Source organism: Muntiacus reevesi, chromosome 4 (assembly GCF_963930625.1).
Source record: "Muntiacus reevesi chromosome 4, mMunRee1.1, whole genome shotgun sequence".
Classification (NCBI taxonomy): domain Eukaryota; kingdom Metazoa; phylum Chordata; class Mammalia; order Artiodactyla; family Cervidae; genus Muntiacus; species Muntiacus reevesi.
Genome location: NC_089252.1, coordinates 130,035,186 through 130,055,102, shown reverse-complemented (window position 1 = coordinate 130,055,102; position 19,917 = coordinate 130,035,186). Strand labels below are relative to the sequence as shown.

Sequence of the window (19,917 nt, the reverse complement as noted above, 5' to 3'; positions counted from 1 at the left end):
TTTGTTCACTATTCCTTTTCTGGGATACTAAATTCTCTATCATTTATAAAATTCCATGAATTGATTACTGCATTTGCCAGTTACATCAGTACCATGAACTGACTGCTATTATTAATCACATTTCAAAGATGATTAAAATTAGGTTTAGAGAAGTTGACATCCCCCAAATTAACACAGCTGGTAAATGGTTGAACTCAAAATCAAGGACTCTAAAGCAAAATATCTGAACCACAAGACCAGGCAGATAGCTCTGTAAGCATCAGATATATCAGAAGGACATGCGATACACTGTTCTGTGGCAGATGATCACAGCAGTTCCCACATCAAATACTGAGAAAGGGAAAAAACATGTTATTTGATTATTATGATTTAAAAGCAATGATTTACATGTAAGAAATGAGATTGGAAACAATGAAAATATGGAGAACATTTGCAATGACAGGTTTTACTTCCTGAGTAACCCTAACCCCCAAACTGATTAGAAGTAAACTTCACCAGACCCAGCTGAGCAAAGGACAGTTTGAAAATGGTGAAATGCATGATATCATGTTTTGCACTATGAACCTCACCCTCTCCTAAAAATAGGGGAAGAAGAGGAACTCAGGGGAAAGGCAAGGAACTAGAAAATGAGAAAAAGCAAGAACAGTGTTTGGATACTCACTTTCTTACGCCCATGATCCCTTATTATTGGCGGCAGGTGTGTGTGAGATCACAATTAGACAGAAAATGGAACACTAGCTTCCAGTTATATCCAACTAGAAGATTCAGAATGTGTAAAGGGGAAAGCCGTTGGCTCTGCCAAGAGATCTCCCAGGCCACATGCAGACACCCGTGTACTCTGGTCATAGTACATTTTAAAAAGCCAGGAATGAGATAGTGAGGAAGAAAAATTACTCTTACCAAGAAAGTACACTAAGTCCAGATGGGTGACTGTCCTCATCTAACATGTTACCTTGAGGCAGCATTACGTTTCCTGTGCATGTGAGCTCAGATCTGTCCAACTCTTTGTGACCCCGTGGAGAGCAGCCCACCAAACTCTTCTGCCCATGGAATTTTTCAGGTAAGAATACTGGAGTGAGTTGTCATTTCCTCCTCCAAGGGATATTCCCACCCAGGGACTGAACGGACGCCTCCTGAGTCTCCTGCCTTGGCAGGCGGATTCTCTACCACCCAGCCACCAGGAAAGTACGTTATGTCCCTTATCTAGAGAATAAAGAGTTAACCACTATGCCAACAATAGACATCAAGTGCAGACTCATACAGAGGGTCCTTCTTATTATTAACTCCTGCCCATCATATATGTAAGGTCCTCTTTCTTTGCATATTACCTGTGGCCTCTTGGGGACAGAAAAGATAGGAAGCAGAAAAAGCCAGAAGGTATTTGTAAACTCAACTATGAAGTAAGCCTTGACTTCTGAAGAAATCACTGGATTGGGCTAATTGTATTTTTGGTCTTTAGATTCAGTTTTTCTGCTGTCAGTGAAAAGACAGGCTCGGAATTTAAACAGATAGTAACAAAAGTCACAAACAAATGTCATCATTTGATTAATATGGAATTCTATTTTTGCACAAGGGACTATGAAGCTTATATGCTAAAAACAAAGAAATAAATTTTGTATTACTAATTCTTCTCTGATATTATTTTATGACAGAAAAGTGTCTTTTAGAACAGGTTTAGGACTCAATATTCTATTTTATATTCTATATAAAATATTTATATTCTATAAAATTTTTATATTTTATACAAGATAAGATGTATAAAAGAAATCTGGGGATCAATTACGTTATGAAACAGCAACTTAACATATCCTGTAAAATGTTTGAGGAGGATCTAATTAAAGAATTATTTACAATTACCTATATTTTTATGTATTCTGTGAAAGTTGGTAAATTTAAAATGACTTCTCTGAGAATACAGAAAATAAAAACTCAAGGAGCATTTTGAAGACCATCTTTAACTACAATTATTAATGCTTGTGAATTGCCAATTTTGAATTGAAATTATTTAATGTGGATGATAATCACTATTTGACTCATATAAAAGACAATATTTTATTAAAGTCTTGGTGATCATGTTCAAGAATATATTATGAGCATTTTTTTTTTAAACTAGAGAGCTGTTTGTTCCCTGTATCATGAAAGTAGTGTGAAACAATAGCTGAGGTTTCCTGGGTTTGTGCCAACTTGCTAAACTTACATTTAACTTTAAGTTACTCGAAGCAGAGCCACATTTTAATTCTAGTTGATCAATGTATGGTAGGAATAGATGTATAACTGAAATAAACAAGGACATAAAAATGTATGGAAAATCTTAAAATAGGAAAATCAGAGTCACATATATGTAAAAATAATGGAGCAGAAAAAAAATCCTTGCAATGAAACTCCTAGAATTAACTGTTAATGCTCATCAAGGACTCTCAAATGAAAACTCTCAGTCAAGAAACAAAAAGTGGCCTCATGGTCCGTAGGCATCCATCTCAATGCTAAACATTAAGGAGAGAGAGGCAAAGTGGAAATGTAGCTGTAACAGAAGAAAAGACTTTGTTGATGTTTTAGTTTTACAAAATAATTCCTTAAAGTTAGACATTTCTTGATGTCCCATAAGAGTGTCAGCCCATTCTTTAATGGCCTCAAATCTTTCAGCACTGCTAAGGACAGGTTAAGCCTGTATCTGTAAAGATTACACAATAAAGAGAGAGGAAATGAGGAAATGTGTACTGGTAATGTCCACTATAATATTCCCATATAATACTTATATTCAAGGTGTAATGCTTGGGTGGAGAGACTGGGTTGAGAGCGATGACAAAAGGAAAGGCAAGCTAGAACTTCCTTATAGGAGAGGTCCAAGAACCAACATCATAAGCATTACCTGGGACTTTCTTTGGAAGGGTAAAGGTACCACCTACACATCCTAAACTAGAACATGCAGTGTAACAAGATCTCTGGTGATTCATGATTCACACATATATTAATGTCTGCAAGGCATGAAGTAGGAAGATGCCTACCTTCCTTCAACCTCATCTGCCATGCCTCTTCTAACAGTTTTTTTTTTTTTTTTTTAATTTCTTGGCCCCATTTATTTATTTACTCCTTTTTTTTTTTTTTTTTTTTTTACTTTTTGGCAGTGATGCATGTGGGATTGCAGTTTCCTGAACACGGATTGAACCTGTGAACTCTGCATTGGAAGTATGGTCTTAACCACTGGACCAGCAGGAGAGTCCCTGTCACGCCCCTTTGCTTTAAAGACCTTACAACCTATTATGACCTAGTTGAAACAAGCCCTTCCTGACCAAAATTGGTCAGAAAAGTACAATTCATAAATGGAAAATCCAGTAACTTTTCAAGTGGTCTTTGATAATTTGCTAAGTATTAAAGAAGAAAGCATATGACCCAGAGGGCCTTGGAGATATTTCCAACATCCAACATATGTGTGCATGTGTGTGTGTGTGTGTGTGTGTGTGTGCATACATAATCCGCTCTGAGAAATAATCTGACTTTGTTCCTTTATCCCTTAAGAACTTCAATTTTATGTCACTTCCAGTAAAATTATTTGAGAATAAAACCCAAAAGATAACAATTTTTTCTCAAATGTTCACTCTGCTCTCTAAAAATTAGGGAAACATTGGGAACCTGTTGGTACGGTTTTGCCTTTCTTACTACTTAGGAAGCAGTGACAACTCGGACCCTTAGACCTGGAAAAAAGGAAACCAGTTATCTCAGCAGTATGACACTATCCTAAGATGATATGTCTAAAAACTTAACATCTCCAAGTACAAACTTGAGATCACTCTCCTATGACTATAAATCTACTTTCTAAAATTTATTATATAGGGTAATTTAATAATACTGGAAGGATCTTACTATTTAGGATTGACATATTTGAAAATCTGTTACTCCCTGTAAATCCTTTTTCCATCAGTAAATTCAGGAGTCACAGCTTCTAGGTAATTGCTCAGTTATAAAGATGTGAGGGAGCCAACGGGACACAGTGACAACAGTATTAAACTTGGCCAGAATGTGCTAAGCATAAATCCCAGCTTTACCAACCGTGTGAAATAACTAACACTGAGCCTCAGTATCTTCATCTGTAAAATGGGAATATAAATATCTTCTTCATATATGTGCAATTATAATTAAGAAGGTGACACATAAAATGTAAAATATGGTCCAGGTAGACAGGGAGTATTTGAACAAGTGCTACTTTTGTTCCTTCATTACCCTATAAGTGGATTTAAAAAAGAAAAAGAAAAAAAAAAAAGCATTTCATCACAGCCCATGAATGCTGGGAATAAGTTAAATTTGTCTTCAGCATCTCAATCCTTCCTCTCAGGTGTCAAATATCCGTGTGTGCTTTCAAGCTTCCAGTTCTGGGAGAACACTGAATAAACCCATTCATACAAGATGCTTCTAACAGAATAATTGATTCAATACTTTCCTCTCACAACTCTATAGACATAACTCTACTAAGTTTTAGTATTTTAAATTCCTTTGATATTTTCCTTTGATGATAACCAAGCTGCTTTTTTTTTTTTTTTTTTAATGCTCTCATCTGGAAACATCCAGTACTTTTTCCTTTTCCATTTTATTTGAAGTACTAAAACTGTCAACACATGTAGTCAACGTTCTAATATTATGTGAGGCCTTTAACATCTGTGATCACTCTTCCTGGAAATATATTTAGTAATTAGCCAAAATGTGGATCCTGTCTTCCCAAACAAGGCAAAAGCCAGAAAGTCCCTCATCTTCCAGCTTTCTTCCAGTCAAAGTATCAGCACAAAACTCAAGTTCCATCAATCAGATGCAAACTCATGAGAGTCAAAGTCAGAAGTAAGCATAATGGGCTGGGGGTGAGGTGGTGGGGGAAGGGCAGCTGCACCCAGAAGAATCATCTCATGAATGTGGTGCTTGCTCTTCTTGGTTCCTTGTGGGTGATGATGACAGAGCTCTGGATTCTAAAATCTGCTGTGCTGCAAGGAAAGTCAGGCGGTAGAAATTATTTCTGGTTATGTAGAGTATTCTCAGTCCTGTCAGAAGAGCCTGTGGACTGTAGAATTCTCTACAATAAATCCTGTTTCTGTTTAAACTGGCAAGAGTGGATTCTTTAGTGAGCAACTAAAAATAGTGACTCAAACATGAAGATAAGTTTAGGAGTAATTCTCTTTTCATTAATTTGACTTTTAATATGATGATTAAACTCCTTCATCCTATCTTGGAAATTTTCTCTATCTGTTGATAATTGTTTATCTGCTCTAGGTTCTCCTTCAAAAATTTTCTGTTGACATTAACATCTATAAAACAAATACAATTATATGTGTATATATGCCATATATGGGCTTCTCTGGTCCCTCAGATGATAAAATATCTGCCTGCAATGTAGGAGCCCCAGGTTCAGTCCCTGGGGTGGGAATATCCCCTGGAGAAAGGAATGGTTACCCACTCTGGTATTTTTGCCTGGAGAATTCTGTGGACTGAAGACCCTGGGGGGCTACAATCTATGGAGTAGCAAAGAGTTGGACACAACTGAGAGACTAGCACTACACTTGTTCATTTTTGTGCCATATATAATAGCATATAATTACATACACGTATTTATATATGCAGACAAAAGTATCACATATTACATGTGTACATGTACATGTATACATATTACATGTATATAGTAGTATATAAACACTACCTATATACGTGTATAAATAACTATATGTACACAGTTGTATGCTATACATAATTATATGTATATATATGTGTGTATATATATATATATATATATAAAACTACTGTGTATATACCATTATCATTCTATCCTCCAATCTTTTATACTTTCAGCCATCATTTTCATATCTTTATTGTTTTTCAGTAAGTACTGGGAAAATATCTATAATTTCTGTTTAAATTATCTATCTATGAATTTTACATTACCTCCACTGTAATTATAAAATCAGAGATCCTATTAATCGCTGAGTAAATTTTTCTGACATTACCTGATCCCTCTTTTCAACGACCTATTTTATTTTCACAGATATATTCAGTTCAGACAGATTAGATTACACTTCAATAACAGACACATCCTAAATCTCAGTGAAGGGATAAAATTTGTTTTGCACTCATTCAACCTATCTAATGCAGGTGAGAAGGGAGGTTTGTCTCCCACTGATTATTTCAGGATCTATTTCCACTGACTCCTACAATGGCTTGAAAGTAACATATATCACATTTACACACATTCAGTGACCCAAAAAGACCCAGGGAGACCTTCAACTTAGGAGAAGTCAAGAAAGTGCAGTCCCGTTATGTTTCTTCAAGTCAGAAGCCCAAATATATTTGGTGAGCAGCATTAATACTTCGAAACCACATAGTGCTATTGTGAATCACCTTGACAATAGAAATTGGTGGTGGTGGTTTAGTTGCTAAGTCGTGTCCGACTCTTGCAACCCCATGGACTGTAGCCTGCCAGGCTCCTCTGTCCATGGGAATCTCCAGGCAAGAATACTGGAGTGGGTTAATTAGAAATGTTCTAATTCTACAGAAAAAGATCTTCATCTATTATTGAGAATTAAAATGAATCTGTTAGAAATTTTGCAAATTTCTAGCCTCTTTAAGGTCTGAATAAGATAAAGATTTTCCCCTTGATGGGCTCTTCCAATCTAGTTTCTTCTGGGGGAATAATTTTTTTTTTCTTCTTTTCTTTTTTGGCTTTTGTGATGAGCAGCTTTTTGTCTATTAATAGATTCCTTGGGTCAACTCACTGGGAATTAGCCTAGGAAAAGGAAGTTAAATGAGGATGCTTCAAATCTTGTCTTGAACTCTAACATTTCCTAAATTGCTGATTTTGGATCTTAGGTCAACCATTAATTCAAGACACAGCCAGGGAGACTTCTGCCCTTTCCCTCACATCCAACTCATCACTAAACCTTGCAATTCTGTCTCCTATATATCTTATGAAAGAATAGAGTTCTTGAGGAAAAATTAACATCAAACTCAATTTACCACAATGTGGCATCACCAAGGGAAATATTAGGTGCAACAATGAATAAGCAAAATCTTGACAGCTAACCATTTTGATAAGGCTGCATTCAAGGGAAAATCATTAGCCTTTCTTATTATTTTTCAGAAAACCTCTAAATGTTCTTTATTAATAAGGGAAGAGGTTGGTGTTCAGCTTGCACAGTAAGCATTCAAGAAATACTTGAATTTGACAGAGCTGAAAAAATAAGCAAAAACATTCATAGGAGCTGCCACCAAGTTGAATAGGATATGGGCAGGCTGCGGTGGTCATTCTTGCAATCACAATAGAAAGGCACTGACTGAATGCAACTTGATAAGGAATGCATACTGCAGAAAGCCAGAGAGAAGGTTTTGAAAAATAAATCCTAAGAATTTCCATGCTGCCAATGTATTACAAAACTTTCCACTGGTTTCTAGCACTATGGTAACTAAGGAAAAATTACAAGTGATATATTTAACAAGGACCTTTTTTGTAATTGTCCTTATAACGAACATTGGTAGACCTTGAATTTCAGATATTGATTTAATATGTAGCAAAATGTCTTGCTGATGAAAGTATCTATTATGATTAAGATGAATTAGCATCTAGAAACTTGTGCGTGCACATTCTTGTAAATGGTTTACTGTGACTAAAAGCATAGTGTTTTATTCATGAAGAACAAAAAGTCCCCTTCCCATCACAGCACCTGACCTTGTCATGCACATTAAACTTATCTTTTAAAAAAATTATCCTTCCATTGAAGGTTCTTGCAAACTGGTTACAATTTATTTTTAAAATATACCAATAGTTTATTGAATCATGATTTCTCTTTGAAAGTATCCGCTTTAGGAATGCTAAGCATTAATGTGAAATGAGGGTATTCAACTGAAACCTCACAGTATTCTTTTTCCTCTCAGACTTTGAATTTCTTATTAAAAATTTATTAAAAGCCAAGGAGGAAACCACTAAGATATAGTTACATTAATAAGATCAAATTATAAATAAAATCTCAAAGTAATTTATAAAGCTTGCTTTAAATATTGGTTCCTGGTGGGTATGTGATTACAAAAGGACAGGATGCTTGTGGTGATCGAAATCGTCTGTATTTTGACTGGAATGATGGATACACAAACTGATACGTGTAATAAAAGTGCACAAAACTAAATACACACAGATACACACAATGGTATAAGTAAAACTGGGGAAACCAGTAGATTATTATCAATGTCAAAATACTAGTTTTGATACTGTATGGTAGTTCTACAAGATATCACCATTGGGGAAAGTGGATAAATTGTATAGGGATCTCTCTGTGTTGTTTCTTAACTGCAAGCAAATCTACAATCATCTCAAAAAATTTTTATTTTTAAATGTTCCTCAATTTTTCTCAAAAGTCCGTCTTTTAAAATCATCCAAAGGTGGACCAATTCTCTGTTATTCTTCTTCCCAGGTAAGAGTGATCCATGTAATCAGAAACTTCCCAGAAGCCAGGCTCTGAGCCACAGTGGGAATGTTACCTAAGGAAGCACCTGCATGGAGATTTTTAGAGTGGATTTCAAGTAACCACTTGAAGGGGTGTATACATGGCTAATAGAATAAATAATGCTTTTTGAACAACTGTATAAATCATTTGAGTTTCTTAAAAACATCCTCCTTTAATGCATTCACTTTCATTTTATATTGACACAAAAACTGTTCATATGACTTTTAATTGTTTTGAATTATTGTAATTAGTCTCCAAAACAATCTTTCTGAGAAGAGATGCATAAATAGGTTTAAAAACATACTACTTCAACATGTAACAACAATGTTAATTATAGGGCCATCTTTGAATTTGATAGGCCTTCAGAATATTTATATTTGATAATCCTCTCTACTATCAAGCATAATAAAATGTATTCACGTGCCACATTCAAAATAATTAATACAAAACACAAATACTGAGATGCAGTTGACTAATTGACACATGTCCTGTCTTGGAGAAATTTAATTAGACAATTATTCATTCCAATTTTGCAGTTTTCCTTTTGTATTTTATTGACAATTATTTTTTAATGGAAAAGGGTCTCAAATAATTTTCAGAGAATCCTAAACTCTCATATACTCTATATACTGGGCACATAAATCATAATGAATTAAACAGACCCAACTGATTTTAACATGATTAAGCAGCATAATTCATTTTGGAATGTAGTGTAAGGTGGTACTTACAAAAAGGGGAATCAGTATAATTGATTAAATTAGATTAATTGAATAGGTTTAAAGCTCTAGTGTTAGTCCTTACAGGCACACTAGCAAAACCATACCTGAGCATGTGGGCAGCATTGAAGACAACATCAAACTCGGTGCTGTCCAGTTCAGCTGCCTTTTTCGCCATCTCAGCTGCTTCTATGAGGCGGGCTTCCTCCAGAAGAAACTGACCTGCAAAGCATGAAGTCAAGTGAGCTGCAACCTAGAAAATAATAATCCTGTGAAACAACTAAAGCTGCTATAGAGAAAACTGTAAGAACTGTGGTAAAGGTGATACAAAGCTAAGATTTATGTGTGCCGCACATCTACATGCTCATTATTCAGGCATATTTTATATGCCTTTCAAAAATTGCAGAACATTGTAGAACATTGCAGAACACTGCACCAAATCTGTTACATTAACACATTTTTTTTTCTTAAAAATCTTCCATAGACTATTGAAGCAAGAAATAAAATGAACAAATTTAAAGGTATGTTACAAATATGTAATATATATATATATATATATGTTTTAAGTGTAACAAAACAAAAAATTTTCTGGGAAGATTTTAGTTTTCTGATGGTCAAAGTGGGGATTAAGGCACTATGTTAGTTCTGCTAAATCTATAGCTCAGGTGCAATATATTTCAGTAAGCCACTCATCAACTGGTTTAAACATTAGTTGTTTCACCTATGTAAGTCACTATAATCATTATGTTGCATCACTACTGTAAAATTTAATTATTAGCTATAAACCTCTGAGACTCTAAGGTGAGAGTTGCTTTGTAGGAAAAAAAGATATACGATAATAAGTTGAGTTGATTTTAATTATTGGTCCTTTAAAGCAGTTTTTGTCTCTGATGCCTATGCACCATACTACCCATATTAAGATACATTTATTTCCTTATCTAAGTAACACTAGAATTATTGAAAGAACATAGAAAGATTGGCTTAGGATTATCTTATAGATTGACTACTAAACACGAAAGAATATTCACAAATTCACATTTTTGAGATTACTTTCAGGTCAGCTTTGCAAGGTTAAAATTATTGCAGATAAAGCCACACAATTCTTCAAAACTCTCTCTCAAGAACTGTTGTATGATGCTACCCAAAAATCATATTGTAAAGGCAAAGAAAGGTGAAAAAAGTTGGGACCAATTTTAAGGCTGTAAATATGCAAACAGAGAGATCAGGCTGTTTTCTATAGGTCAGGATTTATTAGCAGCAAAAGTAATGATGTTAAACCTTATCTGATACAGATAATCAAATGAAAATCAAATCAAGGGAGGACAGAGGTATACAGAAACTACCTAGGCAACTGACAGGTTTATAGAGTTGTTTAATTTTATTTTGTTTGTTTTGAGATTCCTGTTTTCTTAGAGTTCAAGACTTTCACACTATGAAATATTGCTGGAAAAATGATTTACAAGTCCTAAGGCATACAAAGAAACTGAAAAACTTTAAAAATGGTAAATTCTTTGCTTACTGCTTATCTAGTAAATATTACAAATTATCTTCTGATCTAAAAGGCAGTTCTTAAAATACAGAGGAAACTTTCCACTTTAAGGTTTTATAATCAACCACAGTCACTGCTTGTACTTAAGCCTGGCTTCTAAACTTCAACTGGTAAAGAGTGGAGAGTAAAGCCAGGCCTAGGCTTTTAATCCTACTTTTTTGACAGGAGTTGGAGGTCCTTTAGTTGTTTCTACAAAACGTTTTATATCACTTTCTTAGTTTTTCAAAAAACATTTGGCACCTTTCTCATCTCCCAAAACAAACATAATTTGGGGATCAGAAAACTATTAAGAAAACAGAGTTGTAAGTAATGTTGATACATAGAAAAATGTATTATTTAAGGAATTCATGTAGACATTAACTCTACAGACATGTTGAAATGAGATTCAATTTAAAGTATATGAGGTTTTAATAAAGTAGGACAAAAAATAGACAATCTGCAACATACTGAATATTAATATCTCTGCACATATGCCTTGGTACAGGATACCAGGCTAAACTCATTTTTCAGTTAGTTATGCTTCTTACAGATTAAAAATTAGAACATAATATTAATTGCTACCTATCTTCAAGGCCTATTTACCTAACTAAATGTATTAATAAATATACTAATTACTTATGTGATATTTAAACAAAGGATAATGTAGGAATTTATTAATTATTCTTTTTCCTTTCCAGTTATTAATTCTGAAAATGTATTCTGTATTAATAGAAGGGAAATGCAACAATTAATGGAATAATGAAGGTTATCTTATTATTCCAGATGGTAAAAGGAAAAGGAGATATATTAGTTCTGGAGGAAAAAAATGAAATCTATACTGTCCATGCAGAAACAGAGGGACAGTGACAAGAAGTCAAGGCGATGAAGACAATGATACTCAATGACCTAGAAGGACAGGTGATATGCAATGACCAGGGTAAAGCCTTTCAAGTTCTACTAATGCTGAACGTTATCTCTGATGTTCATCAACAACAAAAAAAGAGTAACTAATTAGTTATGTAAAATCAAATAGGCAATTTTTAAAATATTTTAAAACATTTCCTTACAGTTTAGGTAAACTTTGCCACAGAACATAGACTTTGTAGCAGCTTTCAAGATCCCAAAACTACATGAAGCACATAATTTTTAATACTGCAAATGGTGACCCCCAAAAAAAAAATTCCTATATGATAATTTTCTAACAGGAGGATTCATTCATCATATTAACATGCAGAAAAACAATAATACAACATATGAGTAAAGTATCTGCTTAATTCCCTCCATTCTGTTCTCAATAAGTCATAGATCTCAATAGTCCAGTTAGTGTTCTGCTATTATAAAGTTATAAAACATTAGGCAATGTGAATCATGTGGTGTTTTTTAAGTGAATTTGAAAATCTGAACCAAAGTCGAAAATATTGATACATTATTATTATACTGTGTTATACAGTAAACAGTTGCTTGCAATAGAGCTCACAACCGATGGAAAAATAGAGCAAAAAGCATTTCAAATACACAGAACCAACATAAATAAAGAAGTAAAGACATGCTAGGTTTCCTCTACATAATTATCCAAAGATCCCAAATTGATATGTTATTGGGGAATAACAAAATTTGCTCTTACTCCTAAAAGACTACCTTAATAGCTCCTCTTCTACTAGCTTCTTCTATTATTGCTCCCACCATAGCCCAGCTCCAGACTCTGAACTACCCTGCTTCCCTTAGTGTAACCTGCTGCTTCACATCCTTATTTGGCCCTCAACTCCCAGCCTCTACAGTTTCTCTGCCTTGTCCCGCCCCAATCTCCAGGCTGCCTGTCTTGCCCACATAGTATAATAGGACATGTTTCACTTCCTTCTTAAACACTCCTCCTTTCCTAAAACACTTCCTTTTTGGTGAAGCCTTCTTTGATCACTTTCCAGTAGTGTTAGAATTGCTTACTGTTTAAGTTCACTGTAATATAATTTACCAGTCTAAACTAGAGCACTTACAAGAGTAAAAGAGAATGGTATTGTTAATTGTATTGGAACAAGGGGTGATAAACCAGAATTGTTCCACCATGACTGCCCCATTTCTAGCACATGTGACAGGCTGGTGATCTTAATCCTCTTGTCTTGATTACTATTGGGAGGTGAACTGTTTTACATAATAAAGCACTGAATCAAGGCTAGAAGAAGAGATCAGTACTAGCAAGTGAGCCAGAAGTACTCTTCACTGAAGAATACAAAGGTTGACCATTGAGCCCACCAACACTGAGCCAGATCCTGAAGCTTGGTGAGCTGGATCTCCTACTGGGGCTCTGAGATTGAGGCTTCTCTGGTGGCTCAGACGGTAAAGAATCTGCCTGCAGCACGGGAGATCCAGGATCGATCCCTGGGTTGGGAAGATCCTCTGGAGAAGGGAATGCTACCCACTCCAGTATTCTTGCTTGGAGAATCCCATGGACAGAGGAGCCTGGTGGGCTACAGTCCATGGACTCTCAAAGAGTCTGACACAACTGAATGGCTAACACTTTCACTTTCCTTCTGAGACAGGACTGAGTCAGGACACTGCGGGCAGTGAAGGGAGCTAGAACAGAAAGGAAGAAAACTTGAGGGTGCAGGCCCTCTGGGGAGCCCATCCACACTGGCAGATCTGCAAGGCCTGAAAGACTGCCTTTCTCAGTGCTTCTCCAGTGTTAGGACGTATCATACTCACTTTGAGGATTTGATAAAACAGAGAGCTAGGTCCTGTTCCTAAAATTTCAGATGCAGTGGGTCTAGGGCAGAGCCTATGATTTTCATTTTTAAGAAGTTCCTACAGAAAACTGATGCTGCCAGTACAGGGCCCACAGCTTAAGAGCCAGCTATCTTACGCGAACAAGAAAATGAATGTTTTGCACCATACCCTGGACTCCTGTCTGAGATTAGCTACCAGTAAGACTGAGCTCTTCTGGAAATCAACTGCATGTGACATGCCCTCCCTCACGTCATAGGCATAATGACCAGGTTCTGCATACATGTACAGCTAGAAATACATATGTATATGAATAAGAAATACTACATATAAGTTTACTCTCTCAAACTCAAAATGAGATCTAAGAGCATTATTCCTCATTAACAGGCTAGATCTCTGAGAAATCACTTCTCTTTCACATACAGTAGACAAACACATTCTTTGCGCTTGATAATTGAGTAGAATTTCAAATAAAGAAACCACAAAAATTTAAGTAAAATACATTTTGTTCTCTGGGTGTACTGTGCTACCATACCTTATCATTATTTCTTTGTTTGTAATTTGTCTTACCCAAGTTCATTACAATCATCTTATTTCCTAGTATCCAATTAAAGGGAGAAAGACAAAAAAAAAAAAAGATGAAAAGTTATAAAACAAAAAATACATTGAGCAGGGAAAGGCAGAAGAGGATATAAAAAGAGAAAACTTTCTCTAGAGGCCCAGAGTGTAAGTAACCTCACAGGGGGAAGGGGAAAGGAGTTGAGAGTTTTGAATTCAACTATTTCAGCATTAGAGGTATGCTGCTTCTTCTCTAGACAACTGTCTCACTGAATAATTTAACTACTTTGTAGATTTTTACCAACATATCAATATGACAAGCCTGTGAAGATCAATCTTTCATTAATTCCTGGATTTAAAAAGCTGTCTGAAAGGTAGAAACTCATAAAACTGTAAGCTGGCCTTAAGCTGTAGGTTCAAACACCGCTTTCCAGATGTTCTGCATTTAAACTCCCATGATTAGTTGGGACTGTCATTTCTCACTAAAAATATTATGAAAAACTCAGTCTTATGATCAGTGCAACTAAATTAAGAAACTAAAACAATCAGTAATAAGTGATGTGATAATCCAATTCTCTTGAGGAAAAATCACTCATACATAGCCTTTAAAAATGGTTAAAGGCAAATGAAAATCTTCAGGTAGAACAGAGAATTTTTGTTAAAATAGTCCCCTCAGAGAGGACATCAGATTATCAGAATATATCTAGAACTGTCTTACTTCCGATGCCACCCTGTCTCAAACCACCCTCTCCCCCTGGATACCAGCAGTGACTTCCCTATGGGTCTCTACACCTCTGCCCCTGATTCTACAGGCTACTCTCAACACAGCAGTCAGGGGTCCTGTCATTCCACAGCTGGCTCAGGAAAGTTGAAAGTCATCACACTGGACTATCCTGCCCGATGTGACCAACACAGAGTTCTACACTCAACCTTCACATGCTTCTCCGACCTCATCTCCTTTGTTTTCCACTTCTCTCCCTCTTGTTCACTGAATCTACAGTAGGCTCCTGCTGGTCATCTAACACATCAGAGTAACAAAGACCTCTTCACCAGGGTCTTTTTCCATTCTCTCCGCCTGGAATGCTCTACCCCAGATATTACAGTGGCTTACTCTTGATTCCTGGCACACAGTGGGGATTTACTAAATACATATTCAATGGCAGGACTGAATTAGCCGAGTCATAGCTCTATGCGGCTCTATGCGGCAGTTAGCTCTCATAGGCTAACTGCTTCTTCTTCCAGACCAAGTTAAAACCTAGCCAGCCCAGGTCATCAGGTGCTTGCCTATTCATAGCCTCTCACCTCACAGTGACCTTAGGCAAGGCTGCGGTGAAGGGTCACACGTGCACACTACACGAGGGTGCCATTCGCAACTAGTCTCTGTGAATGTGCCTCTTGTACTTGAGCACCATGGTGGCCTGATTTCAGACCTTTGAATTTCCCTTGGAATGTAAGTGATCCAGACATTAATTATGTTAATACCTTCAAAGACATTAAATTTCAGAAAAGTTCAAACTATGAAAGGTGTCTAAAATTTATTATATTCTATTGCACTGTGAAATAATTCCAACCATTTGTGAAAATAACAAGTTGAAGTTTAAAGTATCCAACCCAAGATATGGGGATAAGAAGATAAATGCAACATTTATTTTTGGAACAGTTTCCATCTAGCAGAGGAAAAGGGAGATTATGAAGATAGTTTAACTATAAAATGTATATAAATTTGAAAACGGAGTTGTGCAAGGTACCACAAGCAAACTGCATCATTTCTAGATGGAGGTGAATTGCTTGGCTTTGCTCAACTTATAATCAAATTTAAATATAGATAAATGGCACAAGGTAAGTGTTCAGTTCAGTTCATTTGCTCAGTCATGTCCGACTCTTCGTGACCGCATGGATTGCAACACCCCACGACTCCATGTCCATCACCAACTCCCAGAGTTTACTCAAGTTCATGTCCATTGAGACGGTGATGCCATCCAGCCATCTCATCATTGTCCCCTTCTCCTCCCACCTTCAATCTTTCCCAGCATCAGGGCCTTTTCCAATGAGTCAGTTCTTTACATCAGGTGGCCAAAGTATTGGAGTTTCAGCTTCAACATCAGTCCTTTCAAAGAATATTCAGGAATGACTTCCTTTAGGATGGACTGATTGGATCTCCTTGCAGTCTAAGGGACTCTCAAGAGTTTTCTCCAACACCACAGTTCAAAAGCATCAATTCTATGGTGCTCAGCTTTTTTTAGAGTCCATACATGACTACTGGAAAAACCACAGCTTTGATTAGATGGAATGTTGTTGGCAAGGTAATGTCTCTGTTTTTTAATATGCCATCTAGGTTGGTCATAACTTTTCTTCCAAGCGGTGAGCATCTTTTAATTTCACAGCTGCAGTTACCATCAGCAGTGATTTTGGAGTCCCCAAGACTAAAGTCTGTCAATGTTTCCCCATCTATTTGCCATGAAGTGATGGGACCAGATGCCACGATCTTAGTTTTCTGAACACTGAGCTTTAAGGCAACTTTTCACCCTCCTCTTTCACTTTCATCAAGAGGTTCTTTCCTAAGTTCTTCACTTTCTGCCATAAGGGTGGTGTCATCTGCATATCTGAGGTTATTGATATTTCTCCAAGCAATCTTGATTCCAGCTTGTGCTTCTTCCAGCCCAGCATTTCTCATGATGTACTCTGCGTATAAGTTAAATAAGCAGGGTGACAATATACAACCTTGATGTACTCCTTTCCCTATTTGAAACCAGTCTGTTGTCCCATGTCCAGTTCTGTTGCTTCTTGACCTGCATACAGATTTCTTAAGAGGCAGGTTAAGTGGTCTGGTATTCCCATCTCTTGGAGAATTTGCCAGAGTTTTTTGTGGTTCACACAGTCAAAGGTTTTGACATAGTCAATAAAGCAGAAGTAGATGTTTTTCTGGAACTCTCTTGCTTTTTTGATGATCCAACACATGTTGGCAATTTGATTTCTGGTTCCTCTGCCTTTTCCAAATCCAGCTTGAATATCTGGAAGTTCCTGGTTCACATACTATTGAAGCCAGGCTTGGAGAATTTTGAGCATTACTTAACTAGCGTGTGAAATGAGTGCAATTGTGCAGTCGTTTGAGCATTCTTTGGCATTGCCTTTCTTTAGGATTGGAATGAAAACTGACCGTTTCCAGTCCTGTGGCTACTGCTGAGTTTCCCAAACTTGCTGGCATATTGTGTGCAGCGCTTTAAAGCATCGTCTTTGAGGATTTGAAATAGCTCAACTGGAATTCCATCACCTCCACTAGCTTTGTTCGTAGTTATGCTTCCTAAGTCCCACTTGACTTCTCATTCCAAGATGTCTGGCTCTAGATGAGTGATCACACCATCGTGATCATCTGGGTCATGAAGATCTTTTTTGTACAGTTTCCAGTGTATTCATGCCACTTTTTCTTAATGTCTTCTGCTTCCATTAGGTCCATACCATTTCCGTCCTTTATTGTCTATTACTAGTATCCAGAAGCATTTATCTATACCTCAGGGCTCTTCCCAAAGTGTCAGACGACTGGAAGAATAAAAGGCACTGTGGAAGTATTTGGGCTGACTGGTTTTGACATGTAATAATGGTTATGACATCTGATTATAAGAAGATTCAGTGAACTTGAGCAGAGGTGAGTGAGCACTTTCTGTGTTATTTCTAACTGAGGAGGTGAGTAGTGAAGTCCTGATAAGATGGGTGGGTAATAACCAAATGCACAAGATTTAGACTAGCTTTTGGAAAGAGATTCTACTGAAGAAAGGCTACTTGTTAACGTGCTCATTATGCCTGGGAGAAGTAAAATTAGAGAGGAGAATCTTCTCTTTTGCTTCTCTGAAGGGAGGTTTGATGAATGTCTGAGTGACGTTTGCTCTCAGTCTTCACACCAATCTCTCTCTCCCTTCAATTCCAGTTTTGCTGCTTCATGTTTTTGTGCTTTGGCAGTCTGAGTTAATAAAAGCTCTGGTTTACTGAGACAGAGACAGAGTGGTAACTGTGACACAGTTACTGGATAAGAAAAGAGGTGGGCCTAAAAAACAAGGAAAAGGACACCCAGGCGATCAATCTGGACAGTGCAGTTTCAGGCTGGAAGGTCCTGGATCTGTCCCTACATGACCATGTGGCCAAGAATCTGGCCTGAATTGGACAGGTGGCACAAAAGGTGTCCAGGGCAAAGGAGATTAGACGACAAGCAGGCTCGGGCTCTGTGCTCACCCAGAAAGGAGGCCAGGAAGGCCAGTGCTGCTTTATTGCTTTTATTTCTCCCCTGACTCTTTTCAGAAGGGCTATGAAACCGAGAGAGTTATGAGGACTGTCAGATGGAGAGTGGGAATTAGAGGGGACAAAGAAGGAGAAGGGGGGCCCAGGGAGGAATTGAAGAAATCAGAGAAAGGGGAGGAGTGGTATGGGGGCAAGGAGTGGGGAGGCAACCGATTGCATTATAGATTTAGGTAATAAAGAGATTCAATAGGGATCAAGTATGCTCCATCAAGGACAAGACATTCAGGCTAAGACTTTAAACAGTCTGAGTTTCATCACCTGAAGATTAGGACAAAGCCATAACTAGATGAGGGGTACAACCTAATTAAAGACAGGCAGAAGTAGTCACATTTTATTCTAGGATGTTGTGTAATCTGAGACACGGGAGCTGTAAGGAAGGAGATAAGACATATTCAAGACTCAAGGGCAGACACTGAAGTCACTCCAGAAAGGAACATGCCTCTGAGACTAAGTTAAGGTGGGTGGTAATGAGACTGGAGAGAAGTGGTCAAGGAGCTTACATCCTCTGCTTAAGAAGAGCTCAGTATTTTCACTGTGCTCCACAAAATTCCTGAGGGCTTTTGGGAGATATTCACTTACAAATGTGTCCACAGGGCACGGAGGAGTCAATGGCAGGATGCAGACACTTTGGGAACAGCTGTCTTACTTAAGCAGAGGCAGACTGCAAACAAGCTCCCAAGTACATTCAGTCACTGAATGAAATCGCTAAGACTGGGAGGACAGCCTCCCTCCCTCCCTCCTTCTCTCTCTCTCTCCTCCCCAACTCTTCTCTTGTTCCTAATTGCTTGTCATTTATAATCCTTCTTCTTCTTACAAGCAATTATTCCCTTTGTCTCTGGTCTTTCCATCTGCATGCTGACAGGTAATGATTTCTTCTTTTTCTTAATTCCTATATCTTTATTCTATCTCCCTTTCCCCTAACTTCTGTCCCTTATTTATATACTTCATTAAAAAATTGTTCTATACAATTCATTCATTCTCCAGGATATTAGTATGGTTTTCACTATAATTTTAAGATTATTAGAATTTACTCAGCATTTAACTTATGTGCAGAGTACATCATGCGAAATGCTGGGCTAAATGAAGCACAAGCTGGAATCAAGATTGCAGGAAGAAATATCAATAACCTCAGATACACAGACGACACCACCCTTATGGCAGAAAGCAAAGAGGAACTAAAGAGTCTCTTGATGAAGCTGAAATGGCAGAGTGAAAAAGCTGGCTTAAAACTCAACATTCAAAAAACTAAGATCATGGCAGCCAGTCCTGTCACTTCATGGCAAATAGATGGAGAAACAATGGAAACGGTGACAGACTTTATTTTCTTGGGTTCCAAAATCACTGCAGATGGTGAATGCAGCCATGAAATTAAAAGACGCTTGCTCCTTGGAAGAAAAGCTATGAGAAACCAAGACAGTGTAATAGAAAGCAGAGATAACTTTGCTGACAAAGGTCCATATAGTCAAATTCATGGTCTTCCCAGCAATCATGTATGGATGTGCAAGTTGGACCATAAAGAAGGCTGAGTGCCAAAGAATTGATGCTTTTGAAATGTGGTGTTGGAGAAGACTTTTGAGAGACCCTTGGAGAGCAAGGAGATCCAACCAGTCAATCCCAAAGGAAATCAACCCTGAATACTCAT

The 19,917-nt window shown here is 37.1% G+C and overlaps 1 protein-coding gene across 2 annotated transcripts in view; it reads right to left on the bottom strand.

Annotated features, from left to right (window-relative positions):
- The window catches only part of TMTC2 (transmembrane O-mannosyltransferase targeting cadherins 2), a 394,188-nt gene that overhangs the window by 54,660 nt on the left and 319,611 nt on the right, over positions 1–19,917 (bottom strand). For both annotated transcript variants that reach the window (XR_010663044.1, XM_065934163.1), the window contains one exon: positions 9,292–9,406. Coding sequence is in view for 1 of the 2 variants with exons in the window: in XM_065934163.1 (XP_065790235.1) it covers positions 9,292–9,406 (115 nt within the window). In the remaining variant the exon portion in view is untranslated. The remainder of the gene's footprint in view (positions 1–9,291; positions 9,407–19,917) is intronic.